Here is a 17,894-nt window from a genome sequence, read left to right on the forward strand (position 1 = left end):
AATGTAATGATGACACTCATTCATTTGACTGCAGGAAGATAAATTTTTTACATATGCAGTCATTCTCTGTTAAGTTCCACAATGCTTCAGCACATCCACAGCAGGTTTTAATACCCAAGGATCCTACAACATATGCTTGCAGAGACCCCCTCCACTATCACTATTCTCAAAACAAAGCACTTTCAGCTACAGTGCTAGTAGGCGCTTAGGATGTACACTGAGAAGAGTATCCATATCACCACACTCTGTTTGCTCCCTAGGGAACCATGATACTAAAACAAAATAATGCAGGAGGGGGGAAGGGTGGCTTTAGGTTTTTGTTTTGAGCCAATCCCAAACTTTCCCAGAAGCGAAAAGGTAAAATAATATGCTTTGGAAAACGTTTTTGGTTTTCATTAAAGTATTTAAATACCAAAATCAATAGCAATACACAACATAATGTGTTTAAACACAGCTCCTACAACAGAAATTAAGCTGAGTAAGTCAGTAAAAAGTGCAACGACCTAATTAAATATGTTTAGTTGTGTCTTTAGTGTTACAGGAAAGGAAAATTTTGTGAAAATACATAGTATTAACCACTTAACACCGCAACGGCCGAAGGGGTTTGAGATACTTCTTCCAACACAGAACCTTGCTGCAGGAGAAATCTGCCCTCTACTGGTAAACAGAAAACCTTAAAAGTACATTTAGTGAGCTCCTGGATTGGCAGGCTTTAACTCGTAATTGTGAACACTTCCTTATGTATATCCATTTTATTCTTTGGAAAGAATTATTATCTGCTTCTGAGTCACTGACAACTCTGAAGCAAAAAATCTTGAATGCTTGTGGTCTAAAGTTGTAACAAATGAAGCCTGACAGGAGACAACAGTTACTGTTGTAACAAGTGTAGTGAACAGGATGGTTGTCCTTTAAGCATGTCTGTAATACAAGAGGCCAGAGGAAACAGACAGACATAGAAATATTATCTCTTCATAAGGAACACTAACCACAGACCTCAAACAAGACAATAAAATGTCCGTAATTTCAGTTACCATGCCCTATCCCTAAACAACTAACATGTGAGCCCCCTCAGAATAGTTTCCTACCAGGTGGCTTTAAAAGTGAAAACAGTTGAAGAAATTTCTGCCCTACTCTTTCCACCCATTTGAATTCACCCCACATTGCTGAATTGACACAGATTAAATACGGGTTATTTTTGTCCAGACTATTTCTATGATTTATTAAACAGATGAGGGAAGGTTGTATTATCTGTCTATTCAGCACTGGAACAAGTACAAAATACTGCATCCTGTTCTGATATCTGCTATTTCTGGCTCTTTAAAATCATCCTTCAGTGTTGACAAAAGAGCCCACAACAACATAAAGCATTGGGAAAACATGCAGTAGAGTGAGAGATGCAAGGAGCTTTTACAGAAACTTAAAAGTTAATTTTACTTGCACATAAAATAAGCAGAAACTGTTTTATCAACAGAATTTGATTTAAAAAAAAGGTCTTGCTCACACAGAAGCAAAGCCATACTAAGAGTTGATGACCCTTATTTGCCTCTTAGTCAATGAACAGCTGAGAAAGCTAAGCGAGACAAGGGCTCAGAACAAGGCACAATCAAGTCGTTTTTAGAGTAACTTGCTGTCTGTTGCAGTATGTTCTTCATTATTAGAAAACTTTTAAACCTACACTGAGTATTTTTCCATAACAGATATGCTCTAGTTAAAATGTAGCTATTGGACTCAAATTTGTGATGCTTTTCAAAAAGGGTCTATAAAATAGTTGTTCGGGTTTACAAAACTTGTAACTCCCCAGGCCCCTCTGTCCTGATTTTTCATAAGGGTAACACGCACTTTGATAGCCTTACTTGGCATCATTAGTGAAAGCAGTAACATTTAAATAACAAATGTCACTTGGTCTGATTTTTTCCAGTCATCTCTCAAGATAAAAATGAAAAAAAAGTGGGCTTCCTCCTCCCCCCGTTTGTTTTGGGTTTTTTTTTTTAATCAAATAACAAACACTTTCTGAATCAAACGAACAACTTATCTTGTACTTCATTATGAATCCTGTGTCTAAGTGTGGAATAGCCAGGAAGAACAGATAGTTCTGTCTATATGCTTTGCTGCATTAAAATTTAAGTTAGTAAAACTAAACTCAAAGTAACAAGTTCTGACCTCTTTCTTTATTACTTTAAGGATAGGATGTAATTTTAGAATGTTTAGTGTGTTTGTTCTAGACATAAATGTTTTATTGCTTTACTTTGTTGGTTATGGCATATTGAATTATCCATATGATACCAAAGTGTTTCAGATGTATTTTGAATATATAATTGCTGTAGAAAATCTTAGGTAACATTAAGCATTATTAGGTATTACGGCCTATACTGTGACTTACAGTACAAATGTTAACAGCTGCTGATAAACAAAATATTTGATCCAAAAGTAGCTGATGCAGCACAGTGCTGTACATCAACCCACAAATTATAATCAAAAGGAAGATTACCACTGAATTGATATACTTACCATTTTATGGTCATTGACTATCATGAGCTCCAGATATTTCATTTCTTCAAAGATACCACGAGATACCTGATGGATTAAATAAATTATTTGAGAAATCATGAAGATGTAGTGATTTTCAAAAAGAACTGCAGCTGATGTAATAGGATTACCCATCAATATTAAGTACGGTGTGTAAACCTGTAAAAACTGGGTCAGATGTTCAACTAGGGTAAATAATCATAGCTCCAGTAACTTAGTGAGTTATGATAGACACTGGTTGAGAATCTGAGTCACATCATTAAGAATGTTTAGAGTCTGTTCTTTTTGGTTCAGCACAGAAGCCACCACTGCTTCGCTCCTCTCTTATTTTCACAAAGGAGAAAAATCTCAAGCACTAAAAACTCTTGGTCCACTGTACTATTCATCACAGATTCAATGAGGCAGGAAGTTACTAAAAATAGATGCACTCTCAAAAAATATGCTGTGGATTGAGCAACTCAGTAAAGAAATACAGATTAATCTTAACTCAGTTAGTCCCCTGACACATATGCACGTGCAGATCATGAGCACTGTCCACTTCCGTTCTCTCAATAACCCAGTTCTGAGTGTTCTCATTTGGATTTTTAATTTAATGATGCTACTTAACAAGCCAAATGAAAATAAAGTCAGATATCTACAAAGTAGCAAGACTTCATTCAAAATTATTCTTTATCCTCAGGCAGACCCAAAACTTAAAATTCTAAACTCATTTTCACTACTAAACTTCCATTCAATTGATGTATAGTATTGCTGTCACTTTAGAAAGTTTATCCACTTTTCTCCAAATATTCTACTTCTAAAGAATAATCTTCTTGTTTTATCATTTGATAATTGTATTATGTGACAATATTAGGCTTCAGAAAACAAATATTTTTGGTAGCTTATGTTCTCTCAACATTAAAAAATCCAGAAATTAGTGGGTTTGGGTTTGTTTTTATAAATGGTCTTAACTCAGGGTCACACTTCTACTCACTGCTCTCTTTCTTCTCTTTCTCCTCAGCCACTGTAGTTCAGACAGAAAGGGCCATTCAGAACTAGATTCAGTCTCTGTACAAATTACAATTTAAGAATTTCATGGCATTATTTTAAACTACTTACGTACACTGTCCAAACAAAAGTAGATTAAGATCACCAAAATTAGAAAAACCTTTGATACTGAAAAGTTCATTTTTTAAAATATACAAAATATAAAATATCTCATATCAAAACTCAAGTCATTTAGAAATCTAAAGTTAGAATTAAAGCATGCAAGGGGAGGTAAAGAGACTGTAACTTGGGCTTTGAATATACATTTTCTTCCATCTCGTATCGTCAATAGCATTAATATCACTGATTAAATTAAATGATTTGCAGAAGAAAGCTAAATACAGGTCTTCATGGATGGAAATCTTTCAGCTGCTTTTTGACAACTCTAAATTCCATTGCAATAATTGTGAAAAAAGTCAGGTTAGTATCTATTTTTCAAGTTTTTCTAAATAATCAGCAATTTTATATAGACTGTTAGCCTAATATTCAAATTTTTCAAGTTATAGATACAATTATTTCCAATATTGAAAAACTCATAACATAAGTAAAAACATACCAAGGTCCTGCAACTGCTTGGAGGCTTGTGCTCTGTAAGTTCTTTGGATGATATGTGGCCTACTTTTACTTTCCTGGTAAGAAACATATGTGTCATTTTCTTCTAATTAATAATGTCAAATGAAAAGTGAGGCACTTCTTTCAGTATTTATCATTTTTATTATTTTTCCATAAAATGCAAACAACCATAGTACCAATTTGGCATAGTACTAATCTGAAACAATATATTTGCAATCCTGAGCAAATCATGGACCCTCTCTCCTTCAGTACATTTAATGGCCTACAAAACTGAAGTATCACAGATGTCTTTGAGATTACTTGAAAAAAGTCCTTTAAAAGCCTTAGTGTTAGAGAACACAGACCATTTATTCCAATAAATCAAATGAGTATATATCTAGCTGAAATCTTCCTCCCACAGATGAAAATAACTATTTATGACAAAAATGTATCTTTCTAATTGCAGCAAAATGCAAGAAACTAATCAATATGCTATCTTTAAGAGGATTATTTCCCTCTGTTTTATTGGTGTATACAACACTTAAAAAGGAGAAGACTTCTAATGCATATTTTCTTTAGAAGTCTGACATGCCCCAAATTATCACATTTTGGTATCTGCTCTAGAAAACAACTATCTTTTCTCCTGTAACACCTCCTCTGCAGAGCCTGCCAAAACAAGCAATTTTTTTCAAAGGGTAGGATGATACTGTTCCGTAACTTCTGTAAGAAATACGTAACACATTGAAGGAAAATATTGCATATTTTTGCTGGCGTTTTTTTGGGGGGGTGGGTGGCAGGGGGAAGTTTTATGTGGTATCTACTATAGTTAAGATTAATGCAGCTGAATAAACTACATGCTGAAGGCTGTGTCCGAGATACTTATCTCACGTAGTACAATCAAAAAATGAGCCTCTGAAAGCTCTCTGTAGCTGTATTATTTTGATCTTCAGTAGTTTTGAGAAAAATATTCATCTCATCTGTCTTTTTATCATTTAGAATTCCACTTGAATCCTCAACAGAATTGGCAGATGGTATCTCACTTTTATAACTAGAACTTTTGCTCTGCTTCCAAGTTTTACTGAAATATCACACCAAGAGAGAGATCCTGGTTTCCTTTGTCCACCCAAGCAAGAAAACAGTTTAGTCAAATTCTCCTCTGCTTACTGTATGGATAGCATTGTATAAATACAATCTCCATGAACTTACTGTACCTTTGCTGTCAGTTTTCAGCCTTACAACCTTTATGAATATGTGCTACATCAAAATGCATTACATAGCTTAACACATGGCATGTAATATTGTTCCTGAGGAGACTGAAAAATCTTTTTGGATGTAGTATTTTCCCATGTCTCTATAGTTTCATTTACAGACCAATAATTGACCATCCAAATGATACCGATTCCTCTGAATGTTGATCCAGTTTCTTTGAAAGTGTCAGGAGTCAAAGATTTTGCAGATCTTTCTTTGGGCTGTAAGTTCAGCTTTACAGTCACTAAAACATACCAGTTCTGCAGCATTACATTATTTGTCATATACTGGTAAGTACTAGAATGAGACAAGCTTGAGAGCTGTGACACAGCATCTGGAATATATCCGACAGACCAAGTGGGATACAAACCTTAAGAATTCTCTGTCTCAATGTTGCAGAATCACTTCACTGAAAATCACTCAAATCTTTGAACCATTCAAGAGGTAGAAATCTACCTGGTTTTACTACTGTCTATGAAATTGAGTCAGTTCTATTAACAGCTAAAGTTTTAGGAACAGCTGTATTGTAATACTTAACATGAAGTACAAAAATAATAATAGCAAGATATTTGCATAAATGCAGTCCTACATGCTGATCCAGCATAGTCATATATTGGAATATGCTGGATCAGAATCATTTAAGCTATACAGCAACCACTGACTTAACACATATAAAGTGTAAGATATCCAGATATAATCATCTACTTCATTAAGCTCTTTGTGGAAACATGGTAGGTCAAAAGCAATCTGATCCAACTATTTAGAAAGGAATGCATAAATGACTTCCAGAGATCCCTTCTATGAATTTATAAATCCTTTAGGTCAAGTACTAGAGCAAATTGATAAACACTTTTGACAGTCTATAACCATTTGCTATGGAAACAGTCTTATTAGTCTACTCCCAACATCTAAATGATCAATGATAACTAGGAAAAGAAAGATTGAAGAAAAGCAGAGAAAAATCTCAGGTAATTCATACTTACACATTTCTTGCCTTAAATAAATTCCAATCATTGTGTTTTAAAATACTTTTGGTTTTCATATGAATGCATGAGAGAGGTCACTCATTTATTGATTTATTCTAATACTTTTATTTGCTATTCCTCGAGCACTCTCTTTCCCAAACCAAACAAATTAGATAAAAATAAACTTACTGCACTGTGGGTGAGATCCATCGGTTCTATCAAGTACAAATAAGTACTATCTTCAAACACACCACTAGAACATGGAGAAAAAGAAGTGATATTTAGGATTACATGTCAATTAGTTTGACTCCAGGATATGATTTTTGATGAGACAAACCCAAACTTAGGGCTGAAAAACTGACCACTATTAAAATAAATTCCATATATGTTCATTACTACCTCATGTGGCTAAAGCTAAGAAATTTTTTTAAGAGACCAGGCAGATTTTAATGAACTAACACTGAATGTAATGGCAACGTAATGATAAAGCACCAAAAAGAGTAAAGATTTGACCTTGGAAAGAGGAAATCCTAAGACACACATTAGCATGCAGAATATAACCCAACTGCTGAGTTGCACTTAACAGTAACTAATCCTAGTAAGGACTAATTTCTTACATTTTTTTCCTTGTACAATCTAACAAAAAGATCAATTTTTCTATTGGCTGACAGAATCACACATGAATACTGAGCATGCAAACTGCTAAAGTACAATTCTTTTTTATCCTTTACCATAATAAGTCAGCTGGTGAAATATTTATTTGCACATACCATATTCAAAGGTTTCATGGGACAGCACCAAAAGACTTTAATCCAAATGATACTAAAAAAAAATGCTAGCAGTTTGGCATAGCTGGTACTGGCATTTCAAAACATCAAAAATCTTTGGGCCGGTAGAGTTTCAGTCCCTCACATATTAAGAGATAATATTCAAGAGTAATAATTAGTTAATAGCCTTGTTTGAAAAATGAGATGCACTTACTGAAGTCCATTACAAGTTGAAAGAGCAACTTTGGAATCCTTGATACCTCTGATATTTCCATGGTAATAACAATGCTCTCCACCCTAATAATGTTTAAAAACAAACAAACAAACAAACACAGACACACACAAAATTACCCTGATTTAATGTCTGTTGCTTAAAACCAATGCAAAAAAAGATCTAACACCTTGCATTAGGTAAAATTTCAGAGAAAGCAGTGATTGCTAATGTGAATACCAATGACTAGCCCTAATTGCTTATAAGAGAAAAACTGTGCCCAGTAAAGACTAATTTATACAAGTCTTCAAGCCATAATTTGGCTTACTCTTTTGCTGAAGTCACAGCATTCTTGATCTTTTTTTAAGTTAATTTCTTTGCTGTAAATTGATTCTGTAAAAATGTTATGTAATGCAGGTTATATGAGCATTGAATTGTTTCTTGATGCTTTCCAGGTCTGTTAAAATTACAAGTGATACAGTGTTCATCAATCACCTGGCATGTATTTGATTTAGATCTGGATTCTACCAATTTTGTCTCACTAAAAATTTATCAATTGAAGTGTTACATCATTAGACTGTAGGTACCCATATCACTAATGATGAATGAGCCAGAAAGTGAATCCACTTTAGCAACTCTGAAGTGTACAGTTGCATTTTTACTGTACTTATCAAAATTACTGTACTAATAAAAGTCAACTCTTGATTTTAACTGCATAAAATTCCAAATAGATGCAAAACCCAAATAACTCAAAAAACCAGCAGGATTTTTGTGTTTCTCTAAGGAAGTCAGCAATCATGTTTTAGACAAGGTCCTGCCTTTTATTTAAAAAATAATATTTAAATTACCTACAAGTGTGTTTAAATGTTAGAGACTTTAAAAAAAAACCCCAAATTACGCAAACTACATCCAAAACCTCAGTTCTCAAAGGCCCTAATGATATGAAATAAGGGAGACCTTGATGAATGCTGCAATGCAAGATTTGAACAGCCAACTGATGCAGGGATGAGGCTAAATAGAATTAGGGCAAAATGTGCTACCAAAGTGGGCACGCAATGAAGCTCTGTGTATAGTCTTCCAGTTCTCCACAAGACCATAAGGGAAGTTGAAATATGTGTATATATGGGGGGAAACACGACAAAGCAGGAGACCAAAATACCACAGAGAAGAATTGGTACATACTTAAAATCTTAAAAGTTCTGATCCAGAAAAGCCTTGCTCAGATGCCAACTAAACTCTAGTGAATGTTACTCACTTTCCTCTGAATTAAAAGTGCAGGTTCCCTGGACCAGCCTGGTTTTCATCATAGAATGAGCTAAGTTGAGCTCTCTGCTCCTGAAGCAACTAGCTCCTGTCTAAGCTCTCCTTAAAGTGGGCCAAGAACTTCAGGCACTCTCAGAACACACCTAAGACAGAGTGACAGGACAGATCCTCACCAAATAGAGTTGCAGTGGCTTTCTTTCAAAATGTGACCATTACATGTCAGTGCCCCTCTCTGGCTAATAACTACAGCACTCATCCCAGGTTTCCCAACTGCTGAACAATTTCCCGGGTCATCTTGAGGAGAGTCAACTCACATCTCCCCACCTTCTAAAGTGTGCTCTATCTCTAAAGCTACTGGCTTCTTTGTGTCAGAGCACCCTACATGAATCAAGCTAAAGCAGTCTCATTTTGTAGAAATCACAAAGATTTATGAAGTCAGAAAGAGGGAGCATTATTCTGTACCCCAGAGGCTAGGAAGCTTCTAGGAGGAGGTCTTAACAGCAGACTACAATAAATAAATTATTCAGATGAGAAATTCAGAAATAATTGTTTTGTCAAAACATCATCTACTCACATACAAGAATTACTAGTGTTAAAATAATTTCATGAAGATCTTTTTAAGTCTCAAATTTTTTTACTTTCTGTAGTTTCATAATTTGTCATTTTTCTCTATATGTATTATTTTTTCTATGTATACGTTTTCTATATATACATTTTCTTCTATGTATTAAATTTGTGTGATTTAATTTCTCCATGTAATGGAAATAGAGTTCTACTGCACTATCAAGAGTTTTGTGTTATTTGATTGTAAATAGCTAACTATATATAAAAACCTAAAATCTTTAGAATATTTTTAGGATTACATACTATAGGCAGCCTCATGGCAAATTATTAAATCCTTTATCTCTATTCTGATACAAAAATTAATTCTACCCTTATTGCTGGACAGCAGAATTACTAATCCCTAAAATTCCATAAATCACTGAGGAATAAATTGATTAGACTGTTAGAGGCTTACAGAACTACTTATTGCAACTAAGGGTAAAATAAACTGGCTTCATAAGAATGGTTTAACTGAGTAAACAAGAAGAATATATTTATTTTCTATCAACAGAAACAAAGCATGGAGAGCAACATTAACAGATTTTGTTCAAGCTATGAATGATTAGAAAGAAACCAAGAAACATTACTTTGACTTTCTAAAGCACTACTTTGACTGTTCTAAAGAAAAAGGACTAGTGAATTTAGAAGCTGTTAAATACCAGAAATGCTGCTGCTATACGTCAGTGAAGATAAAATGAGGAAAACCGAATGATATTAATTTACCTCATTTAAGTAGCTGGCCTTTAATGTCTATCAACATAACCCCAGCTAAACTAAAGATAAAAAGTATTCTCAAAAAGTTTTATTAAAAACCCGTAAGTGCGGTTGTCTCTCTCACACATTGTTTGAAAAACGTACCATTCGTCATCAAAATATTCTTAATTCTGGTGTCATATGTCATCTGAATTCCAACAAGTATATTGGAGCCATTCCTTCTGCAATTACTATAAGTCAAGGAAGTACCAAAGATGTAAATGCTCTTTGTTTAAGTATGCATAGCATTATTTCCATTTTGCATCTTATTTAATGAGTTATTCAGATTCTAAATGAAATTCCTAATAGACTATTGTGCATAATTAAATCAAAGTACCACACAGAAAGCAATCACTACATATTTATGTTTTGATCAGTGAGAATGCATAAGCCATGCTTTTCAACAACTAAATCATGATTATCTTTCTCACACAAGTAGCTTTTCAAGAATTTTTTTAAAAGACAGTCCTCCGAGTAAAGAAATTGCTGTTTGTTCTTCAGTGTTTTCACTCTTGTAATAAACTACCCCTTTCTAGAAAATACAATACTTTCCATCAAGATCTCATTTCTTTACATCCATGTCAGGAAACAAAACAATCTTTTACCTACTCAAGTCTAAAAAGGATTGTAAGATACTGCAAAAGACCAGGATACCATCCTTATTTGATCTCCTACACAAGTTTTGTGTATATTTCCTGAACTTATAATGAAGCCTTTTACAGATTAATGCAACCTTAGGAGCTCTATTATTGTTTCTAAATAAATCAATTCAGAAAACATCCCCTAGGAAGTTTGGATCCAGTTACTGCAGCATGCAAAGGTAGTCCATTTGCTGAGTCTAAAGTTCTAATATAATTTTCCCGTCAGATTCATGATTCAGCAACCGCAGTGCTCAATGATAGTGCTGCAGCTGACAATTGCATGAGCTTGTCTAAATGCCAGAGGGAATTGTTATCTTGCATCGTTTAGCACTTTTGCCTATTCTGCAGAGTACTGAGTCTTAATGAAACATCTTCCTTAGTATGTTACATGAAACTATTTTTTTTCTTCAGTAGAAGAAAACAAAACAGTATATTGCAATAATTATATTGCAATGTAATTGTTTAATTTTGCCCTAATCTGTGATATATTGTTTTATTTGAGATTCTCTATAACAAGGGCAAAATAACAAACTAGACATGTAATACTTGCACAAACAAGTCCCAGCTTGCTGAATGCATAAATGCAACTTGAATGCTTGCTTTCCTCCACTCTAAATAGAGATATATTTCACATGTAATAAGCTCACAACAAATATTCCAGCATTCATACCAAATATGAAAAAAGTCATTCCCTGAAAATGGAAAACCTTCCTAGGAACCTACCAGTCCTCATTTTGTTACTACAACAAACAAGAAGACTGATCTGGTTCCCTTAGTCAGGGCTGAACTATCTTGCATAACTTTAATCTCTTTGTCTTTGGAGCAATAGCCTATGGCACTGAATTCAATTTGGGAGCTGGTTTGACAAATGTAATTAATTGGATGTCAAGCAATATGCTGGTTTGGTAATAACTGAAACTTTAACCTCTGGAGTTAAGTCTTTCATTTTCTGTTTCACAACTGTGTAATTCTTGCAAAGAAAAGTCACTGCCAAGTTTTTTTGGTTTGTTTGAACATCTTACATTACCATTATCCCTTCCCCTTGCACTTTGTGCTAAGGACATGTAAATAATTAATGAAAACTATACTGATGGTGACTTCAACCCTTCCATCCCCTACATTTTACAAGATGTAATTGTTCTGGCAGTATCTGGATCATCTTCACTACTACCACCTGCCACTGCCTATCCCTCACCCCGAAGCACAGCTTTCCTTTTTTGTACAATTCTTCTTGTATCACTGAGGTATCCCATGATCACATGATGAGATCACAGTTACCCTGTATCTGGGGAAAAAGGCTTCTGGTGTTTTTAAGTCTTGCAAAACTTTTTTTTCTTTTTTTAACATATCATTGGCATTGTTCCCTCAGAAAGACCATTCTGACACATTAAGAGCACAATACCTTAGAAAACTTGGGTTTCCCATCTTCATAGTGAATCTCCACATAATTGGAAGATAACAAGTCACTGTCAAAGAAAGGAAAAATCAAGATGAGAAAATCTGAATGTTCTTTCTACTGCTATGGGTGGGTTTGGGTTTTTCTGTTAGAATTTTCAAACCACTGTTTCTTTCCTTGTAAATTAGTTTTAAAAAATCAAGCAGCTTGTGTCCAGTAAATAGGTTGCTGGTGCACTGGAAGTCAGAGTGTGTTACAGAAGGGGGAAATTTCATTCCACAATCTAATCCCCTGTATTTTACATTAGCATTTAAATTAGCTTTACAATTAGATTATCAGCCTTTTAAGTATGCAAAAAAAATCCCATGGCTTTACAACTTCGTTTGCTGTCAGTAACTGGTACTGACAAAATGTATGTTTAGTTCATTATTGTTTTCAAATAAGTTTTATATTTTATCTAAAAGTTAAACAGAGTATATGTAAAGCTGAACAAATACATACACAATTGTTCTGAAGACAAGAGTGTATACTTTACCTGTACCTCACTTTCACAACTGCAAATACTCAATTTTTTCCAAAACCAGTAATGTTCTTACAAAAAACAAACAAACAAAAAAAAAAAACCCACCACCAAAAAACCCCCCAAAACCCATACTACCCTTTTCTTCCTTTCACTTTTTCTTCTCGGATTCTTTCCTCACTCTTATTTTTTCCTAACTCTGGCAAGACAAATTTCTGAAGCATAAAAATTTCCCATAATGTATAATTTACAGTTCAAATTTCTTTTTTTTTTTAAATAAGATTAGCTAGCCTGTACATATCCAGGGATAACTTCAATGCCCCATTCACCACTCACCCCTTTATAATCAGGGTTGCAGCATAGCGGCCCAGGGAGAGCAAAGCAGTTAAATATGTTAACTGGCCCCATCATACATGCAAGATAAGCATTTTACTTAATGTGATCCAGAATTCTCAGCATTTTTCAAGCCTCTAAGAGCCTGTACCCTTCCAAATAAAAAAATCATTGAAGGGTCTGATAATGGTACATATATCAAAACAAAAATATTGTTCCTATGAATAAAAACCATCATCATTATGGAAGCCTGGTCTGACAAAATAGCTCTGATGGGAATTCACGACTAACAACAACTTAGGATAATGGGTATCTCTAACTTAGATTAGGCTATTAGCAATCCTGATAACACTTTAACTCTGGGACTACTGGCTCATAAAATCAATTCTTCACGCCACATTCATCAGGCACTACACTTAGAGAAGGTCCTGCAGAAGTCAGTTACCAGTGGTTCTCTTAAAAGTCCTTTTTCAAGGAACTGAGAGACCACATTATGGACACTCTGTGCCTGCAAAACCAACACTAATAGCCATGAATAATTACTGAAGTCTCATCATTTGTCTTAACCTTAATTTTGATAGCAGTATTTAATAGATGTTATTTTTAAAGTGCAGATTTTTAAATAAATTCAGTTTCATAAAATCATTTTAAGTTTTCTCTATTTGTATCATAGTAAGCTGTAAATTTTCTGCAAGAGAATACAAATGCTTTATAAATAGTGTAAGCGCTTATACAATGCAAACATTCACTTCTTCAATGTGGCAAGGTTTGAAGCTTCTAAAGAGGATTACATATACAAAGCAATTAAACTTTAGAGTGTTGATAATGTCCTTTTCTTCTTTGCATTTTTCATACTTCTTATGGAGCATAAGGACTGCCATCCTCCATACTTAATAGGATGGTATAGACAAGGCTAGAGGTAACTGACACAAGTAGGAAAATAGAAAATTCTGATTAGATATAAGTTTAAAAAAAAATCACTGAGGATGGTTAAACACTGGAACTACACTCAACTTGAAAGGGCCTTGACCAGACTCTGATTTTTACAGACACTTCTGCTTGAATTCACGGAGACTGTTTGGTTTCCTCAAACCAATTCCAGGATCAGCATTTGTCTACCCATTTCCAAATCAAGCTCACACTCTCATGCCCCCTTTTTTGCCCTCTTCTTCTAGTAACCTTACACGACTGATCTCAGAACTGCTTTCAGTGCTATCTACTGCTTTTGGCATCTCGTAAGACTTGCAGTAGGCGATTTCCCACTGTGTCTACTGACTCACAACTAACCATAGTTTAATTACAGCATTTGTCTCTTAGATTTATCCCACTTCATGTGACGTAAGAGCTGCTCAAAACTTCTTTAGTCCACCCTTTGCAGAACCTTTGCAGAGTTCAGTGCTCTTTTCTTGAACTTCTATTGTAACCCAGTTGTTTCCTTCATCTGCCAACCTTTTCCATTCTTTAGCTTCTCATTACTTCCAACTGCAAAGGGATTCCTGATTCAGGTAGTGTCACATGATAGGATATCTAACATGACATGCTTATGATGGAATAATCCTATATATATGTTACAAGTATAAAGCAAGGATGCAGCAGACAGCGGCTTTTCCAGTAGACTCTACACTTTTCTCATTGCTGACTTTCCAACGCTACTGTCCTGTGGGATCTGCTGGATACAAGGCACATCAATTCAATTCTCCATACTGAACAAATTCCCTCCAAAGAAAACTGAGGCCTGCTATTCATTATTTACTTCCCAAATGCCATACTATAAAAAAAACCCGCACCTTTAATTTGTGAACCACCCTTTTGCCAAATGTAACACAGTATCTACCACCTAGAAGGTGGGGTCGAAAATCTATTACAAAGCTATTGTCTTTCACAAACCTGTTCTCACACTACACTGTAACAGGGTATTTAACACTAGTTTCTGATCACTGTTATGTTCTTAAGCTTGTCACACATAACTGCCAACATATTGCAAGGGCATTTTTCTTTTAACATTTCCCACAGGGCAGCAAGAATTTTGAACTTTCCATTGAAAAAAATCAGTCAGCTTCTCCTTAAACGGTATGCCTCTACCTTGGTAGGTACCTGATTTTTGCCAGATACCTTATATCACTTATTCTTATTTCAAGTATCTGTCTACTTTAGCAAACATCCTAAAGAACCTTACTTCCAGAAATCCCTCAATGTATACTGCTAATCTGAGACAATCATGACCTTATTCAGGGGAAGAGGGGGGAATGGGAGGGGGACAGTATGTTTGCAGGCATTCTCCAACATGGCTCTGCTAGTACACACAACCAGTTGCTTCTATAATAAAGCTAATCTCAGTCCTGTTCTCTATATTCATAGCAAAATCAGTACAAATGCATCCATAACGATGCTTATAAATGGTTAGTATTGAAATGTGATATTGCAGAGAGTATTTGAGGACTGAAAAATTCAGCAAAATGTTCCACTACTGCAGCAAAGAAAAAGACAGAATTTGGGTAAGTAGGTTTGCTCTATATTTTGCTAATGCTCCAGGAATAACAACAGCTGTAAAAATAAGCATAAAACTGCTACTGCAAATTTTCCCTACCAAAACTTTTACCTGACAAAGTACAGGCTGACAAATCTGACAAAAGACAGGAGAAATTATTCAAGGAAAAGGAGAGGGAAAAAAAAAAAAAAAAAAAGAACACTTGACCAAAATAACTTTCAAACATTTTTTCCAGCATGACAGACAGATGCACAGAAGAGCACTGTAATTTCACCAGTAGGTGTGATGGGATCCTTTATGCAAGTGGCATCAAAAAGAAAGGCCTGGAATACACTGATTAAGAGCTCATGTAGAAGTACAAGTGCCTGAGGAATGAGATACAGAACTCATGCATAAAGTAGGGGTCTCCACATCACAAAATAACTCTTCCTCCTTCGTTATCATTTACAGAATGCCTAAATTTACCTCTGACAGGCAGCCCTGAACTTTAGAAGATACATTTGTGCCTCATCTACACTGGACTGTGTTTTGTCACCTTTCAGTTGATCCATTTACATTTTGATTGAGCAGAAATGCATCCAGTACAGCAAATTTGTTTTTCAATATTATGAACACCAGAAACAGTGCAACCTTTAATTGAAACAACTGTGTAAGTCATGATCACATCAGACAAAAGCATATTTAGGCTAGTGACACATTAGTATGATGCCTTACCATGAACACATCAAATTGCAACATGCTGAACGAACTCAGGAGAAAAAAAATTTTAGTCTGCTACGTCCTTTTCTAGAGTTCCTCCCAGCCTACCTTCTTTGTCTTAGGTAATTGTTTTATTAAGCTGTCCTGCATCACCAGCTCTTCTATCTGAGTTACGTTGACAGATGCAAAATAAGCAGCAAAGGGATATGCCATTCCCAGTAGTTGCTGCCTTTGAAGACTCAGGCCAGCTGTTAAAGCAAGCAGCAGATGCTTTCTGAAGAACTCACATCCACTTCCCCGGCACATATTTCACTGCTGCTGTTTTCATTAGCAGGAGAGTTGCAGTGTGAAAAGTGGCTTACCTCAGCTGGCATCTAACTACCCTGACAAAAAGAATTTATTTGGGTAGGTAAAGGCTATGAAATGACTAAAAGCTATCTCATACACAAGTAACCAAGTTAGCTTCCAGGAACCTAGTATACAGCCTGCGGAAAACCGGACTACAGCTGTACCTTTCTTGCATACTTCTTAAATTATCCTTATACTAACCTACTACCAAGCAATAATTTATTATTTTAAGTATTCTGAATGATTCAAGCTCAGTACCAGTGTCTGAGCAACCTAGTTTAGTTGAATTACTTAACAGAACACCCATCAGATGTTTTTGTCCATTTGAGACAGATACAGTTTAGTAGCACATAAAGATGTGAAAAACAAATTGAGACCTTGCTACAGCATGTTGTTAGATCATCAAGACACTGTCATCTAATGAAATGACCATCTTTAGCCTTGTTTCTATTACCAGTTTCAATTATAACCACAAGCTTTGTTGAATCCACTGTTCTTGGGAATTTATTGTTAAGTTTCTAATATGTATTTACAGTAGTCTTTACTTGGCTGTTGTCTTTGAAGCTGCTCTAACAAGAGTGCCTCCAAGGAATACATATACTGCAAATATTCATTGTTATTTTTTAAAACACAGCAAGGTTTCACTACTTATATTATCTTGAAGGAGCTTAAAAATCAAAACTTAATACTGTGGATCAAGCATGTGTGTTTACAAGCAATTAAAAGAAAACAACTGATGATGTAGGTGTATAGGTTAACTTTTTCATAACTATGGAATCAAAGAAAGTCCCCACTCACTTTGCTATTAATAACAGTAAACAGTACACTTCTTTAAAAAATAACTTCTTGCACAGTCTTGCTCTTGTTGTTTGTTTTTGTTTGGCTTGTCTTTCAGGTAGAGAAAAGGATGACCTGACAAGAAATTTATTAAACTTAAATTACCTAGGTGATACTTTAGGTATTTTTTTAAGAGGTCCTCAACTGGGGAAAGATCTCCAAAAAAGACCGACAGGAAAGCATGTTCTGAAGTCTTATAGAACGGTGCAGAAAATGCTCCAGATTCTTTTCTGGATCAGTCTGCCTCCCTCAGTGCAAGAACCCCTGAGTCAGTTCAAGGGAGCTCAGACAACAAATTCTTCACGATCCTCTCTCTAGTTATGTCCTGAAGCCCTCCATCTGAGAATGGAGCATGCTATATTTTAATGGCTACTTCAGCAAGCATTTTGAAAGTAGGAGCTTGAAGAGTTCTTCAGAATATTAAGAACAGTACGTTGCTCAGTTTCCGCCATATTTTCCTTTATCATAGCACTGAAGATGATACCACTTTAAAAAGTGCTATGTAAAAGGATATGAAAAATGAACAGCTAGACCATATTACAGAAGATACAATTACTGTGTCATGGAAAATACCTCAATGTAATTTGCTATAACAGAACTTTCCTAGAAGAGCAATTGACAAAATGAAGATTTAATTTAAACAACTGTTCAAGTTCATTCAATACTGCATTTTAATTGAGCCCTTTCTTCCACCACCAGCTTGGAAAAAAGGTAGTTT

At 35.1% G+C, this 17,894-nt stretch overlaps 1 protein-coding gene across 8 annotated transcripts in view; it reads right to left on the reverse strand.

Moving 5' to 3' along the window:
* ADAM23 (ADAM metallopeptidase domain 23) overlaps window positions 1-17,894 on the reverse strand; it is an 81,925-nt gene that overhangs the window by 42,136 nt on the left and 21,895 nt on the right. For all 8 annotated transcript variants that reach the window (XM_075512588.1, XM_075512586.1, XM_075512592.1 and 5 more), the window contains exons 4-9: window positions 11,958-12,021; window positions 7,299-7,381; window positions 6,507-6,570; window positions 4,109-4,181; window positions 3,500-3,573; window positions 2,509-2,574 (exon numbers count right to left, since the gene is read on the reverse strand). In XM_075512588.1, coding sequence (XP_075368703.1) covers window positions 2,509-2,574; window positions 3,500-3,573; window positions 4,109-4,181; window positions 6,507-6,570; window positions 7,299-7,381; window positions 11,958-12,021 — 424 coding nt within the window. The remainder of the gene's footprint in view (window positions 1-2,508; window positions 2,575-3,499; window positions 3,574-4,108; window positions 4,182-6,506; window positions 6,571-7,298; window positions 7,382-11,957; window positions 12,022-17,894) is intronic.

This window comes from Mycteria americana, chromosome 9 (assembly GCF_035582795.1).
Source record: "Mycteria americana isolate JAX WOST 10 ecotype Jacksonville Zoo and Gardens chromosome 9, USCA_MyAme_1.0, whole genome shotgun sequence".
NCBI classification, from domain to species: Eukaryota; Metazoa; Chordata; class Aves; order Ciconiiformes; family Ciconiidae; genus Mycteria; species Mycteria americana.